The sequence below is a fragment of the Phyllobates terribilis genome, unplaced genomic scaffold (genome assembly GCF_046119375.1).
Source record: "Phyllobates terribilis strain yellow unplaced genomic scaffold, ASM4611937v1 Scaffold_12__6_contigs__length_324123572, whole genome shotgun sequence".
Taxonomy (NCBI): Eukaryota; Metazoa; Chordata; class Amphibia; order Anura; family Dendrobatidae; genus Phyllobates; species Phyllobates terribilis.
In genome coordinates, this window is record NW_027362772.1 from 317,826,415 (window position 1) to 317,841,726 (window position 15,312).

Here is a 15,312-nt window from a genome sequence, read left to right on the forward strand (position 1 = left end):
TAATGGCATGGGTCGTTCCTCCAGGCCCCCCCTAGTCCTATAATGGGGCGGGGCGTTCCTCCAGGCCCCCCTAGTCCTATAATGGCATGGGTCGTTCCTCCAGGCCCCCCTAGTCCTATAATGGGGCGGGGCGTTCCTCCAGACCCCTCTAGTCCTATAATGGCGCGGGTTGTTCCTCCAGGCCCCCCTAGTCCTATAATGGAGCGGGGCGTTTCTCCAGGCCTCCCTAGTCCTATAATGGGGCGGGGCGTTCCTCCAGACCTGTCTACTCCTATAATGGCACGGGTCGTTCCTCCAGGACCCCTCTAGTCCTATAATGGGGCGGGGCGTTCCTCCAGACCCGTCTAGTCCTATAATGGCGCGGGGCGTTCCTCCAGACCCCTCTAGTCCTATAATGGCACGGGTCGTTCCTCCAGACCTGTCTACTCCTATAATGGCACGGGTCGTTCCTCCAGGACCCCTCTAGTCCTATAATGGGGCGGGGCGTTCCTCCAGACCCGTCTAGTCCTATAATGGCGCGGGGCGTTCCTCCAGGACCCCTCTTGTCCTATAATGGCACCGGTCGTTCCTCCAGGCCCCCCTAGTCCTATAATAGCGCGGGGCGTTCCTCCAGGACCCCTCTAGTCCTATAATGGGGCAGGGCGTTCCTCCAGACCCGTCTAGTCCTATAATGGGGCGGGGCGTTCCTCCAGGACCCGTCTACTCCTATAATGGCACGGGGCGTTCCTCCAGGACCCGTCTACTCCTATAATTGCACGGGTCGTTCCTCCAGGACCCCTCTAGTCCTATAATGGGGCGGGGTGTTCCTTCAGGACCCCTCTAGTCCTATAATGGAGCGGGGCGTTCCTCCAGACCTGTCTAGTCCTATAATGGCACGGGGCGTTCCTCCAGGACCCCTCTAGTCCTATAATGGGGCGGGGCGTTCCTCCAGGACCCCTCTAGTCCTATAATGGGGCAGGGTGTTCCTCCAGACCCGTCTAGTCCTATAATGGGGCGCGGCGTTCCTCCAGACCTGTCTAGTCCTATAATGGCGCGGGGCGTTCCTCCAGACCTGTCTAGTCCTATAATGGGGCGGGGCGTTCCTCCAGGACCCCTATAGTCCTATAATGGGGCGGGGCGTTCCTCCAGGACCCCTCTAGTCCTATAATGGGGCAGGGCGTTCCTCCAGGACCCCTCTAGTCCTATAATGGGGCAGGGCGTTCCTCCAGACCCGTCTAGTCCTATAATGGGGCGCGGCGTTCCTCCAGACCTGTCTAGTCCTATAATGGCGCGGGGCGTTCCTCCAGACCTGTCTAGTCCTATAATGGGGCGGGGCGTTCCTCCAGGACCCCTATAGTCCTATAATGGGGCAGGGCGTTCCTCCAGGACCCCTCTAGTCCTATAATGGGGCAGGGCGTTCCTCCAGACCCGTCTAGTCCTATAATGGGGCGCGGCGTTCCTCCAGACCTGTCTAGTCCTATAATGGCGCGGGGCGTTCCTCCAGACCTGTCTAGTCCTATAATGGCGCGGGGCGTTCCTCCAGACCCCTCGTCCTATAATGGGGCTTCCATCACCTCCTGTCACATTCCCCATCAGGACGGCAGATGTGAGAACCCCTCAGCCCGTTATCTAGGACCTAGGAGTCTAATGTGGGTAAGAACCTGCCCCGTCTGCCCCCGACCACTCACGGTAGCCCCGGAAGGAGTTCCATCCGCTCGGCAGGTAGGCATGTTGTACTGTGGAGTTGCTCTGGGATTGGGGGGCCGGGGTCTGCAGCGGTGAGGGGCTGACATCTTGCTCTGCTTCCTGCGATGACGGACTGAGCGTCTGTGCTCCAACCTGAAAGTAAGCGACCAGCAGCATATATACGGGAAGCGCCATCACCAGTATATACAGCATTACCAAGGGGAGGCAGGGAGGCCTATCACCTGAGCGGAGGCCGGCGTGCCCGGCGGAGGCTCGGTCACCTGGATGTGCTGCACCTGGATGGCGTGCTGGCTGTATCCCTGGGATTCGTGCAGCTGCCCCATGTCCACAGTGGAGTGCTGGGTCTGGTGGGGCGATGCAGCCTGAGCAGGAAGGAGAAAGACAATGATGGACCCCCCGTACTGGCAGAAACGAGGCCCCCAGTGAATGGAAAGAGGATCTTACCTGGGCAACCTGCACCACCTGTAGCTGTATGTGCTGCGGCTGCTGCATGCCGGCCGTCGCCTGCGACACTGGGATATACTGGATGCGCTGGTAGTCGCCCTGGGCCGTGCGGTACTCCGTGGTCAGAGTCTGCGACAGCTCCGTCATCGCCTGTGTCAGCAGATCGGTGGTCTGCAGGGAAGGAGGGTCATGTACTGGGCACTGCACAGCAGGCAGCTCCTCACACAGGCAGGCAGCGCCTCACACAGGCAGGCCGCGCCTCACACAGGCAGGCCAGCGCCTCACACAGGCAGGCCAGCGCCTCACACAGGCAGGCAGCGCCTCACACAGGCAGGCAGCGCCTCACACAGGCAGGCCAGCGCCTCACACAGGCAGGCAGCGCCTCACACAGGCAGGCAGCTCCTCACACAGGCAGGCAGCTCCTCACACAGGCAGGCAGCTCCTCACACAGGCAGGCAGCGCCTCACACAGGCAGGCAGCGCCTCACACAGGCAGGCAGCGCCTCACACAGGCAGGCAGCGCCTCACACAGGCAGGCAGCGCCTCACACAGGCAGGCAGCTCCTCACACAGGCAGGCAGCTCCTCACACAGGCAGGCAGCGCCTCACACAGGCAGGCAGCTCCTCACACAGGCAGGCCAGCGCCTCACACAGGCAGGCAGCGCCTCACACAGGCAGGCAGCTCCTCACACAGGCAGGCAGCTCCTCACACAGGCAGGCAGCTCCTCACACAGGCAGGCAGCTCCTCACACAGGCAGGCAGCTCCTCACACAGGCAGGCAGCTCCTCACACAGGCAGGCAGCTCCTCACACAGGCAGGCAGCGCCTCACACAGGCAGGCAGCTCCTCACACAGGCAGGCAGCTCCTCACACAGGCAGGCAGCTCCTCACACAGGCAGGCAGCGCCTCACACCGGCAGGCAGCGCCTCACACAGGCAGCTCCCACTACTTACCACCACAGTCTCTCCGCTCGTGCCATCAGCCGCCAGCACTGTGGGGGCTGAACTGATCATGGTGGTCTGTGCGCTGATGGGCAGCAGGGCAAACTCGGGATGTTTCTTCCGTATATGTTGAACCATCTTGGTCTGAAGGGAACAAGAAGCGAGATGAGGAGCGCAAGTGTCACGGCTGACAGATCGTATCTGCAGATCACTACCAGCCTGGAGAACTGCAGATCACTACCAGCCTGGAGCGCTGCAGATCACTACCAGCCAGGAGAACTGCAGATCACTACCAGCCTGGAGCGCTGCAGATCACTACCAGCCTGGAGCGCTGCAGATCACTACCAGCCTGGAGCGCTGCAGATCACTACCAGCCTGGAGCGCTGCAGAGCACTACCAGCCTGGAGCGCTGCAGAGCACTACCAGCCTGGAGCGCTGCAGAGCACTACCAGCCTGGAGCGCTGCAGATCACTACCAGCCTGGAGAGCTGCAGATCACTACCAGCCTGGAGCGCTGCAGATCACTACCAGCCTGGAGTGTTGCGGAGCACTGCAGATCATTACCAGCCTGGAACGCTGCGGAGCACTGCAGATCACTACCAGCCTGGAGCGCTGTGGAGAGCGCAGCTGTCGCTTCTCACACTATGTCCCAGCTAATATCTGTGCTGCAGCCTAATAAATCAGTCATGGCGGCCGGATGCCACTCACCTTACTGCTGTATTGCTTGGCGCAGTGCGGGCAGCAGACTGGCGGCGTTGCAATTGTCCCAGTTAGTTGGGTATGAGTACTTAACATGGGGTCAGGCTCTCCGGGCCCCGCAGGACGCAGCTTTCGGATGCTGGGAGGCAGCTCTGCTCCCGGGTGGTTCTTTAGGATGTGCGCTTTCCTCTTGCTGGCACTTTTGTAAACCTGTCCGGTAGAGAACAGCAGAGTCAGCAAGTCCGACTGCCATAAAGTGAGAGATGAGCAGAGACGTAGAGAAGAGCGGAGACAAGCAGAGAAGAACAGAGACACAAAGAACAGAGATGAGCGGAGACGCGGAGAGAAGCGGAGACGCGGAGACAAGCAGAGAAGAACAGAGACACAAAGAACAGAGATGAGCGGAGACGCGGAGAGGAGCGGAGACGCGGAGAGGAGCGGAGACGCGGAGAGGAGCGGAGACGCGGAGAGGAGCGGAGACAAAGAGAGGAGCGGAGACAAAGAGAGGAGCGGAGACGCGGAGAGGAGCGGAGACGCGGAGAGGAGCGGAGACGCGGAGAGGAGCGGAGACAAAGAGAGGAGCGGAGACGCGGAGAGGAGCGGAGACAAAGAGAGGAGCGGAGACAAAGAGAGGAGCGGAGACAAAGAGAGGAGAGGAGCGGAGACACGGAAAGGAGAGGAGCGGAGACACGGAGAGGAGAGGAGCGGAGACACGGAGAGGAGCGGAGACACGGAGAGGAGCGGAGACACGGAGAGGAGCGGAGACACGGAGAGGAGCGGAGACACGGAGAGGAGCGGAGACACGGAGAGGAGCGGAGACACGGAGAGGAGCGGAGCGGAGACACGGAGAGGAGAGGAGCGGAGACACGGAGAGGAGAGGAGGAGAGGAGCGGAGGCGAGGAGAGGAGCGGAGGCGAGGAGAGGAGCGGAGACACGGAGAGGAGCGGAGACACGGAGAGGAGCGGAGACACGGAGAGGAGCGGAGACACGGAGAGGAGCGGAGACACGGAGAGGAGCGGAGGCGAGGAGAGGAGCGGAGGCGAGGAGAGGAGCGGAGGCGAGGAGAGGAGCGGAGGCGAGGAGAGGAGCGGAGGCGAGGAGAGGAGCGGAGGCGAGGAGAGGAGCGGAGGCGAGGAGACTCACCTTCTCACAGTACTGACAGTAGTAGTCACGGTTGGGCTTAATAATGGGCAATGTCAGCTCAGGAACTTCTTCTATCTTCATTTCTGGATGCCTCTTTGACAAATGATTGACCTGAGGTGAAGGAGAGCGGCAGGACTTACTGATGTGGCCTGAATACCCCCAAGCGCCCAGGACTGAGTTATGAGGGGTCTCGTACCAACATGCCCCTTCTCCGGAAGCCCATCATACACACGCGACACTTGAACATGAAGCTTTCGTAGTCTGTGGAGGCGATGCGAGGCTTGAAGGACTTGGTGCGTCCGGTGCGGTCAGCCTTCTTGGCCTCTCTCTCGGGGTTGTGCATGCGCTGCATGTGTTCCCTCAGCTTGTCCTTTCTCTGAAATCAGCAGACATCAAATGTGAGCAGCATCCGCACATCGTACAGTCTACGAGCGGCCATGGAAGGCCAAGGCGGTGTCTGATCTGTGATAACTGAATGTCCCAGAAGGACGACCAAGTATTGGAGAGATTATCACGTATACGGTTAGTAATGTTACGGTCTCAAGGGTCAGGGATCGCCGCCTCGAGGGGGCAGGGATCGCCGCCTCGAGGGGGCAGGGATCGCCGCCTCGAGGGGGCAGGGATCGCCGCCTCGAGGGGGCAGGGATCGCCGCCTCGAGGGGGCAGGGATCGCCGCCTCCAGGGGACAGGGATCGCCGCCTCCAGGGGACAGGGATCGCGTGCCGGCCGGTATCAGTAGAAGTGACGTCTACCTTGCTCACTTCTCAATGTGGAAGGAGCCGGAGAGCAGTGAACCCGTCCAGGCTCGGTGTGGCGACGCTCTAGACGGCACCGTTGGGTCTTTTTCATTGTCGTCTGTTCTTTCCCAAACAGAGAATATGTTCACGCAAGAAGAGCAATTTTAAAACCAGCTCCCGGGCACGGCGGCCACTATTTGTGGCATCGTCCATGAGCCACTATTGTTTTTCAGTTGACGGCTTGTTTTCGGTGTAACGTGTGGTATCGATCATTTGCTGAAAAGTTTTCATTCTACACTTTTAGGATATTTTTTTCTCTGCGCTGCCCCCTTCTTCTATCTACCACTTAGTGCCCGCCCCGGCACTAGCAGAACACGACCCGTGCCCGCCCCGGCACTAGCAGAACACGACCCGTGCCCGCCCCGGCACTAGCAGAACACGACCCGTGCCCGCCCCGGCACTAGCAGAACACGACCCGCGCCCGCCCCGGCACTAGCAGAACACGACCCGCGCCCGCCCCGGCACTACCAGAACACGACCCGCGCCCGCCCCGGCACTACCAGAACACGACCCGCGCCCGCCCCGGCACTACCAGAACACGACCCGCGCCCGCCCCGGCACTACCAGAACACGCCCCGCGCACGCCCCGGCACTAGCAGAACACGACCCGCGCACGCCCCGGCACTAGCAGAACACGACCCGCGCACGCCCCGGCACTACCAGAACACGACCCGCGCACGCCCCGGCACTAGCAGAACACGACCCGCGCACGCCCCGGCACTAGCAGAACACGACCCGCGCACGCCCCGGCACTAGCAGAACACGACCCGCGCACGCCCCGGCACTAGCAGAACACGACCCGCGCACGCCCCGGCACTAGCAGAACACGACCCGCGCACGCCCCGGCACTAGCAGAACACGACCCGCGCACGCCCCGGCACTAGCAGAACACGACCCGCGCACGCCCCGGCACTAGCAGAACACGACCCGCGCACGCCCCGGCACTAGCAGAACACGACCCGCGCACGCCCCGGCACTAGCAGAACACGACCCGCGCACGCCCCGGCACTAGCAGAACACGACCCGCGCACGCCCCGGCACTAGCAGAACACGACCCGCGCACGCCCCGGCACTAGCAGAACACGACCTGTGCACGCCCCGGCACTAGCAGAACACAACCCGTGCACCCTCCGGCACTAGCAGAACACAACCCGTGCACGCCCCGGCACCATGAACAGCAGGTGAATATACTTGGGAGCGGCCATATTTACTAGGCCTTCCTGCAGAGCAGCGCTCACCTTGAACTGCTTGCCACACGTGGAGCAGAGGAAGTCCTTGCGGTCGGAGTGGCGGAGCATGTGCAGCCGCAGCTTGTCCGGCCGGCAGAAGGCTTTGTCACACTCCGTGCACTGGTAGATCTTCTCGGAGTGGAAGCTCCGCACGTGTTTCTTCACCTACAATCAGTACCAGACATTACACTCTGGATCTCTGGTTATAATGTCAGATCAGAAGTGCAGGAAAGAAGGAAAGAAGAAGAAGAAGAAGAAGAAGGTGGTCTGACCTGAATGAAGTCAGAGAAGCGCTTTTTGCAGGTCGGGCAGCTGAAGCAGCCGTCCACGACGTGAACAGCAACGTGGTCCTTCAGGAGATCCAGCCGGTCAAAGGATTCTGTGCAGAAGATGCAGGAGTAGGTCTTCTGGTCCAGGTGGAACTTCATGTGGTTCTCCAGGGAGCTGGTGCTGATGAAGCCCTTGTTGCAGATGTCACAGGTCAGAGGACAGTTGCCGTCGCGGCCGTGGAAGCGCAGGTGCTGGTCCAGCTTCTCCTTCTCCCTGAAGGCTTTCCCGCACTGCAGGCATTTGAAGGGCCGGTAAGTCTTACGGATAAACAGATGTTGTAGGGCCGCATTCTGCAAAAACACAAAAACCGACCCAGTACTGAAACCGGAGGAGGATTACTGGTCCTGTAAAGAATGAACGGTGGCGGAAGTATGGAGCCTGCCAGAGCAAAGAAATGAAGAAATGTCGTGATTTCTGTGGCCGCCATCACAAAACAGCAGGTGAACAGGTTACGACCTACCTGCAGCTCCAGCTGACACGTCAGCATGTGGAGAGAGAAAGACAGGTTACAGCCGTGCGTGTCTGCAGACAGTGACAGGAAGGGTTAGCTGAGGGCCGGGAGTGTGACATGTGATTGTGGGGTCCATGATGTGTAGGGACGCCGCTGGTGATGGCTGTTGGCACCGGATTCACCGCCACTGCTGAGGACACCAAAATCACCGCCGCTGGTGATGGCTGCTGGCACCAAAATCACCGCCGCTGGTGATGGCTGCTGGCACCAAAATCACCGCCGCTGGTGATGGCTGCTGGCACCAAAATCACCGCCGCTGGTGATGGCTGCTGGCACCAAAATCACCGCCGCTGGTGATGGCTGCTGGCACCAAAATCAGGAATACAAAGTGCCAAACCCTAGAAACATCGTTTAAATCTGCCCAACATTGGAAATCCTAAGATCCACACTGCTGGTCAGAGGGGCACGATCCAGGGGGCACGCCACTGCTGCCATGTGCCCATTGCCCCTTCTCCGCAATGTGATTTGCTGTGGCAGCCGGGGGTCTAGCGTGACGATGCTCCTATAAGGAGACCCTGACTGTTCCTATATACAGTAATACTGACGTGTTGGTCAGGTCTGCGCTGCCATGAGGAGGATGTGCGTCATACCCGGATGCGTTTGGCCCTCCGCATGTCCTCAGCCGTCAGGCTGCTCTGAGACGAGGCTGGCACGGGCGGCTGCAGAAGATGGCTCTCTGCCTGGGGGTCCATAGTGCTCGGTGCCGCTGGGCCCAAGGAGAGCCCCGATTGGTCCAGGCCGTTGATGGTGGACGGACTACTGTCCTCATACTGCGGCCGCTTATTCTGGAAATGGAGAAGGTCCTAAAGAAAAAACACATATTTCCATCCAGAATCAAAGCTCCAGTGTAACGTCCACATCACATTAATGACGATTATGACTGTACCGGAGCTCCGCACGCACATCCCCAACTGTACCGGAGCTCCGCACGCACATCCCCAACTGTACCGGAGCTCCGCACGCACATCCCCAACTGTACCGGAGCTCCGCACGCACATCCCCAACTGTACAGGAGCTCCGCACGCACATCCCCGACTATACCGGAGCTCCGCACGCACATCCCCAACTGTACCGGAGCTCCGCACGCACATCCCCGACTGTACCGGAGCTCCGCACGCACATCCCCAACTGTACTGGAGCTCCGCACGCACATCCCCGACTACACCGGAGCTCCACACGCACATCCCCGACTATACCGGAGCTCCGCACGCACATCCCCAACTGTACCGGAGCTCCGCACGCACATCCCCAACTGTACCGGAGCTCCGCACGCACATCCTCAACTGTACCGGAGCTCCGCACGCACATCCCCAACTGTACCGGAGCTCCGCACGCACATCCCCAACTGTACCGGAGCTCCGCACGCACATCCCCAACTGTACCGGAGCTCCACACGCACATCCCCAACTGTACCGGAGCTCCACACGCACATCCCCAACTGTACCGGAGCTCCGCACGCACATCCTCAACTGTACCGGAGCTCCGCACGCACATCCCCGACTGTACCGGAGCTCCGCACGCACATCCCCGACTGTACCGGAGCTCCGCACGCACATCCCCAACTGTACCGGAGCTCCGCACGCACATCCTCAACTGTACCGGAGCTCCGCACGCACATCCCCAACTGTACCGGAGCTCCGCACGCACATCCCCGACTATACCGAAGCTCCGCACGCACATCCCCGACTATACCGGAGCTCCGCACGCACATCCCCGACTATACCGAAGCTCCGCACGCACATCCCCGACTATACCGGAGCTCCGCACGCACATCCTCAACTGTACCGGAGCTCCGCACGCACATCCTCAACTGTACCGGAGCTCCGCACGCACATCCTCAACTGTACCGGAGCTCCGCACGCACATCCCCAACTGTACCGGAGCTCCGCACGCACATCCCCAACTGTACCGGAGCTCCGCACGCACATCTCCAACTGTACCGGAGCTCCGCACGCACATCCCCGAATATACCGGAGCTCCGCACGCATATCCTCAACTGTACCGGAGCTCCGCACGCACATCCCCAACTGTACCGGAGCTCCGCACGCACATCCCCAACTGTACCGGAGCTCCGCACGCACATCCCCGACTATACCGAAGCTCCGCACGCACATCCCCGACTATACCGGAGCTCCGCACGCACATCCCCGACTATACCGAAGCTCCGCACGCACATCCCCGACTATACCGGAGCTCCGCACGCACATCCTCAACTGTACCGGAGCTCCGCACGCACATCCTCAACTGTACCGGAGCTCCGCACGCACATCCCCAACTGTACCGGAGCTCCGCACGCACATCCCCAACTGTACCGGAGCTCCGCACGCACATCTCCAACTGTACCGGAGCTCCGCACGCACATCCCCGAATATACCGGAGCTCCGCACGCATATCCTCAACTGTACCGGAGCTCCGCACGCACATCCCCAACTGTACCGGAGCTCCGCACGCACATCCCCAACTGTACCGGAGCTCTGCACGCACATCCCCAACTGTACCGGAGCTCCGCACGCACATCCCCAACTGTACCGGAGCTCCGCACGCACATCCCCAACTATACCGGAGCTCCGCACGCACATCCCCAACTATACCGGAGCTCCGCACGCACATCCCCAACTGTACCGGAGCTCCGCACGCACATCCCCAACTGTACCGGAGCTCCGCACGCACATCCCCAACTGTACCGGAGCTCCGCACGCACATCCCCAACTGTACCGGAGCTCCGCACGCACATCCCCAACTGTACCGGAGCTCCGCACGCACATCCCCAACTGTACCGGAGCTCCGCACGCACATCCCCAACTATACCGGAGCTCCGCACGCACATCCCCAACTATACCGGAGCTCCGCACGCACATCCCCAACTATACCGGAGCTCCGCACGCACATCCCCAACTGTACCGGAGCTCCGCACGCACATCCCAGACTATACCGGAGCTCCGCACGCACATCCCCGACTATACCGGAGCTCCGCACGCACATCCCCAACTGTACCGGAGCTCCGCACGCACATCCCCAACTGTACCGGAGCTCCGCACGCACATCCCCAACTGTACCGGAGCTCCGCACGCACATCCCCGACTGTACCGGAGCTCCGCAAGCACATCCCCGACTGTACCGAAGCTCCGCACGCACATCCCAGACTACACCGGAGCTCCGCACGCACATCCCCGACTATACCGGAGCTCCGCACTCACATACCCGACTATACCGGAGCTCCGCACGCACATCCCAGACTATACCGAAGCTCCGCACGCACATCCCAGACTATACCGGAGCTACGCACGCACATCCCAGACTATACCGGAGCTCTGCACGCACATCCCCGACTATACCGGAGCTCCGCACGCACATCCCCGACTATACCGAAGCTCCGCACGAACATACCCGACTATACCGGAGCTCCGCACGCACATCCCAGACTATACCGGAGCTCCGCACGCACATCCCAGACTATACCGAAGCTCCACACGCACATCCCCGACTATACCGGAGCTCCGCACGCATATCCTCAACTGTACCGGAGCTCCGCACGCACATCCTCAACTGTACCGGAGCTCCGCACGCACATCCTCAACTGTACCGGAGCTCCGCACGCACATCCCCAACTGTACCGGAGCTCCGCACGCACATCCCCAACTGTACCGGAGCTCCGCACGCACATCTCCAACTGTACCGGAGCTCCGCACGCACATCCCCGAATATACCGGAGCTCCGCACGCATATCCTCAACTGTACCGGAGCTCCGCACGCACATCCCCAACTGTACCGGAGCTCCGCACGCACATCCCCAACTGTACCGGAGCTCCGCACGCACATCCCCAACTGTACCGGAGCTCCGCACGCACATCCCCAACTGTACCGGAGCTCCGCACGCACATCCCCAACTATACCGGAGCTCCGCACGCACATCCCCAACTATACCGGAGCTCCGCACGCACATCCCCAACTGTACCGGAGCTCCGCACGCACATCCCCAACTGTACCGGAGCTCCGCACGCACATCCCCAACTGTACCGGAGCTCCGCACGCACATCCCCAACTGTACCGGAGCTCCGCACGCACATCCCCAACTGTACCGGAGCTCCGCACGCACATCCCCAACTGTACCGGAGCTCCGCACGCACATCCCCAACTATACCGGAGCTCCGCACGCACATCCCCAACTATACCGGAGCTCCGCACGCACATCCCCAACTATACCGGAGCTCCGCACGCACATCCCCAACTGTACCGGAGCTCCGCACGCACATCCCAGACTATACCGGAGCTCCGCACGCACATCCCCAACTGTACCGGAGCTCCGCACGCACATCCCCAACTGTACCGGAGCTCCGCACGCACATCCCCAACTGTACCGGAGCTCCGCACGCACATCCCCAACTGTACCGGAGCTCCGCACGCACATCCCCAACTGTACCGGAGCTCCGCACGCACATCCCCGACTGTACCGGAGCTCCGCAAGCACATCCCCGACTGTACCGAAGCTCCGCACGCACATCCCAGACTACACCGGAGCTCCGCACGCACATCCCCGACTATACCGGAGCTCCGCACTCACATACCCGACTATACCGGAGCTCCGCACGCACATCCCAGACTATACCGAAGCTCCGCACGCACATCCCAGACTATACCGGAGCTACGCACGCACATCCCAGACTATACCGGAGCTCTGCACGCACATCCCCGACTATACCGGAGCTCCGCACGCACATCCCCGACTATACCGAAGCTCCGCACGAACATACCTGACTATACCGGAGCTCCGCACGCACATCCCAGACTATACCGAAGCTCCGCACGCACATCCCAGACTATACCGGAGCTCCGCACGCACATCCCAGACTATACCGGAGCTCCGCACGCACATCCCAGACTATACCGGAGCTCCGCACGCACATCCCAGACTAGACCGGAGCTCCGCACGAACATACCTGACTATACCGGAGCTGCGCACGCACATCCCCGACTGTACCGGAGCTCCGCACGCACATCCCCGACTATACCGGAGCTCCGCACGAACATACCTGACTTCCAAGTCCTCCTGTAATATCCAAACGCACAAATTTTGGTGGCCTCCCTGGTCTCCTCCCGGGCCCAAATTTCCTCCTTGTCCTTCCTCGCCCGCGGGGTTTCGTCCTGGTATTTCAGAAGTGCATAAAAGAGCGTTACTTGTGCCTGTGGATCAGATCCGGCAGCAGAGTACGAGACAGAGGCAGCCGAATAGTTTAACCTCTCCATAACATGAGTGCGGCCCGGCACCACAGACACGCCGGGATAACAGGGGCAAAGGGTTATTCCCAAAAAGACACTGTGTATGGTAACACCAGAGAAAACCAACGCTCTGCGCGACAGCCCCGTACACAGTGAACGTCAAGGGCTGCACCCCCGCTCCAATCTCCCTACAGCCCCGATCTCAGGGTCCAGTGGTCGGATCCGCAGCGATCCCCCCGATAGGGAATAACCCTGACATGCACAGGGCACATACTACAGTCAGAGTCCACATCACACAGAATACACACAGTCCACACACCGGCTGAAGAAATCCAGCTTCTCGTCATGGGAGTTCAGATGCTGCTGCAGCTGCTCCGAGCTCATGAAGCGACGATTGCACTCGTAACACGGCCAGTTCTTCTCCTGCTCCCTGAGAACTAAGGAGAGCGGCCATTAGTACGTAGCACACGGCCGGCGTGGCCCAGAGCCGCCCGCCCCCTCGCCCCGTACAGAGCCGGTATTGCTGCGGGGGACGTGGCTGATCAGTCGTGGCCGGTGTCCTCTCGTCTCACCTTTCCTTTCCTCCTGTGAAATGTCATGAATCTTTTGGTTTACGAACTCTGCGTACGAGGCAGCGTACCAAACCTACGGAGAGAAGAATCCGCTATAAGGCGGTGTGATACGGCTCCGCGCTGATAAATCGGCCATATTCAATGCTCTGCAGCGCGGCGTGTCCTCTACAGGCCACGGCTGCAGCCACGGAGTGCGGCCCCCCATCATCCCAGGGTGGTCTCTTACCCTCAGCTCCTGTTTGGGCTCAATATTCTTAATTGTGGTGTAATATATGTGCTGTCCGTACTGATACGCCACCAGGTTCTGCTCCAGGTGATTCTGTGCCGGACGCACAAACATCATCCAGTTACAGAGACTTTCCTCCGACAGATCGAACCACAGATCCTCCTGATACGGCTCCGGCGGCTCCAGGGAACTGTGCAACAAAACCTGGAAAAGAAGAATCTCCAAGGTCAAGATGGAATGAGGAGAGCGGCGCCATCGTCACCGACCACCGGATTGTCACCACGATCCCTGGAAATAACGCTGGAACCCCCCAAACACCACTCTAGGGGGCTCGCCTTGTGACTCCTGGCGATGCCTGAACACATGGTGCTGGTAGAGGTGACGAGCCGCGGGAAGAGGGGGCGGCCCGGCTCCCCCGACGAGCCGCGGGGAGAGGGGGCGGCCCGGCTCCCCCGACGAGCCGCGGGGAGAGGGGGCGGCCCGGCTCCCCCGACGAGCCGCGGGGAGAGGGGGCGGCCCGGCTCCCCCGACGAGCCGCGGGGAGAGAGGGCGGCCCGGCTCCCCCGACGAGCCGCGGGGAGAGGGGGCGGCCCGGCTCCCCCGACGAGCCGCGGGGAGAGGGGGCGGCGGTTCGGCTCCTCTGACGAGCTACGCTGGGTTGGATACATGGCAGTATCTGGCACATGAGTGATATAGTGAAGTGCACTGGCCTCTGCTTCATCTCTGCATGTGCCGGGCATCAATACCACCCAATCACCGCTCTATAGGAGAAGATGGCGGTGGTTTGGGGGCTCCTGACAGATTCTCTGGATCTCTATTTACAGCATGCGGCCCCTCCTGTGGGATCTACAAGGAAGATGAGGGGCCGGACACTGCGCTCCGCACCTGGTCTCACAGCCTAATCCTAACAGTCACAAACCTTCAGATGGATGTAGCTCTCCTTCAGCTCGGACTTTTTGACTAGAGGTCCCTCCAAGGGCCCGAACTGTGTGCGCTTGGGAATGCGGCGTTTGGAGTAAACCCCGCCGAGGAAGCGGTCGATGTACAGGACCAGAGGCAGACTGGCGCGAGCTCGGGTCAGGACGGGGCGGTTGGGAATGGGATGGAGGGCTCCGTGTTTGGGGCAAACGGAGGGATGGGCATTGTTACACTCCTCACACCCTGCAAGACACAAGAAGTCACAAAATGTCCCCAAAAAAGTCACACACACAGCGGGAAATGAGACGTTGCAGGCTCGGGGTCCATGGCCGGACAGTCACCGCACCCCCCCACACACACCTAGCGCACCCCCCCCCCCCACTCACACCGCGCGCACCCCCCCCACACTCACACCGCACACACCACCCCCGCCCCACTCACACCGCACGCACCCCCCCCCCACTCACACCGCACGCACCCCCCCCCCACTCACACCGCACGCACCCCCCCATACACTCACACCCCGCGCACCCCCGCCCCACTCACACCCTGCGCACCCCCGCCCCACTCACACCCTGCGCACCCCCGCCCCACTCACACCCT

At 61.0% G+C, this 15,312-nt stretch overlaps 1 protein-coding gene across 5 annotated transcripts in view; it reads right to left on the reverse strand.

The window, feature by feature from the left end:
* PRDM10 (PR/SET domain 10) overlaps positions 1–15,312 on the reverse strand; it is a 46,328-nt gene that overhangs the window by 5,894 nt on the left and 25,122 nt on the right. For 4 of the 5 annotated variants that reach the window (XM_073657455.1, XM_073657457.1, XM_073657454.1 and 1 more), the window contains 15 exons: positions 14,711–14,952; positions 13,792–13,995; positions 13,566–13,638; positions 13,313–13,430; positions 12,807–12,918; positions 8,367–8,579; positions 7,208–7,555; positions 6,945–7,100; positions 5,106–5,285; positions 4,910–5,020; positions 3,776–3,976; positions 3,081–3,212; positions 2,131–2,301; positions 1,908–2,048; positions 1,668–1,818 (listed from right to left, as the gene is read on the reverse strand). In XM_073657455.1, the coding sequence (XP_073513556.1) occupies positions 1,668–1,818; positions 1,908–2,048; positions 2,131–2,301; positions 3,081–3,212; positions 3,776–3,976; positions 4,910–5,020; positions 5,106–5,285; positions 6,945–7,100; positions 7,208–7,555; positions 8,367–8,579; positions 12,807–12,918; positions 13,313–13,430; positions 13,566–13,638; positions 13,792–13,995; positions 14,711–14,952 (2,553 nt within the window). The remainder of the gene's footprint in view (positions 1–1,667; positions 1,819–1,907; positions 2,049–2,130; positions 2,302–3,080; positions 3,213–3,775; positions 3,977–4,909; positions 5,021–5,105; positions 5,286–6,944; positions 7,101–7,207; positions 7,556–8,366; positions 8,580–12,806; positions 12,919–13,312; positions 13,431–13,565; positions 13,639–13,791; positions 13,996–14,710; positions 14,953–15,312) is intronic. The other variant, XM_073657458.1, reaches the window with a different exon arrangement.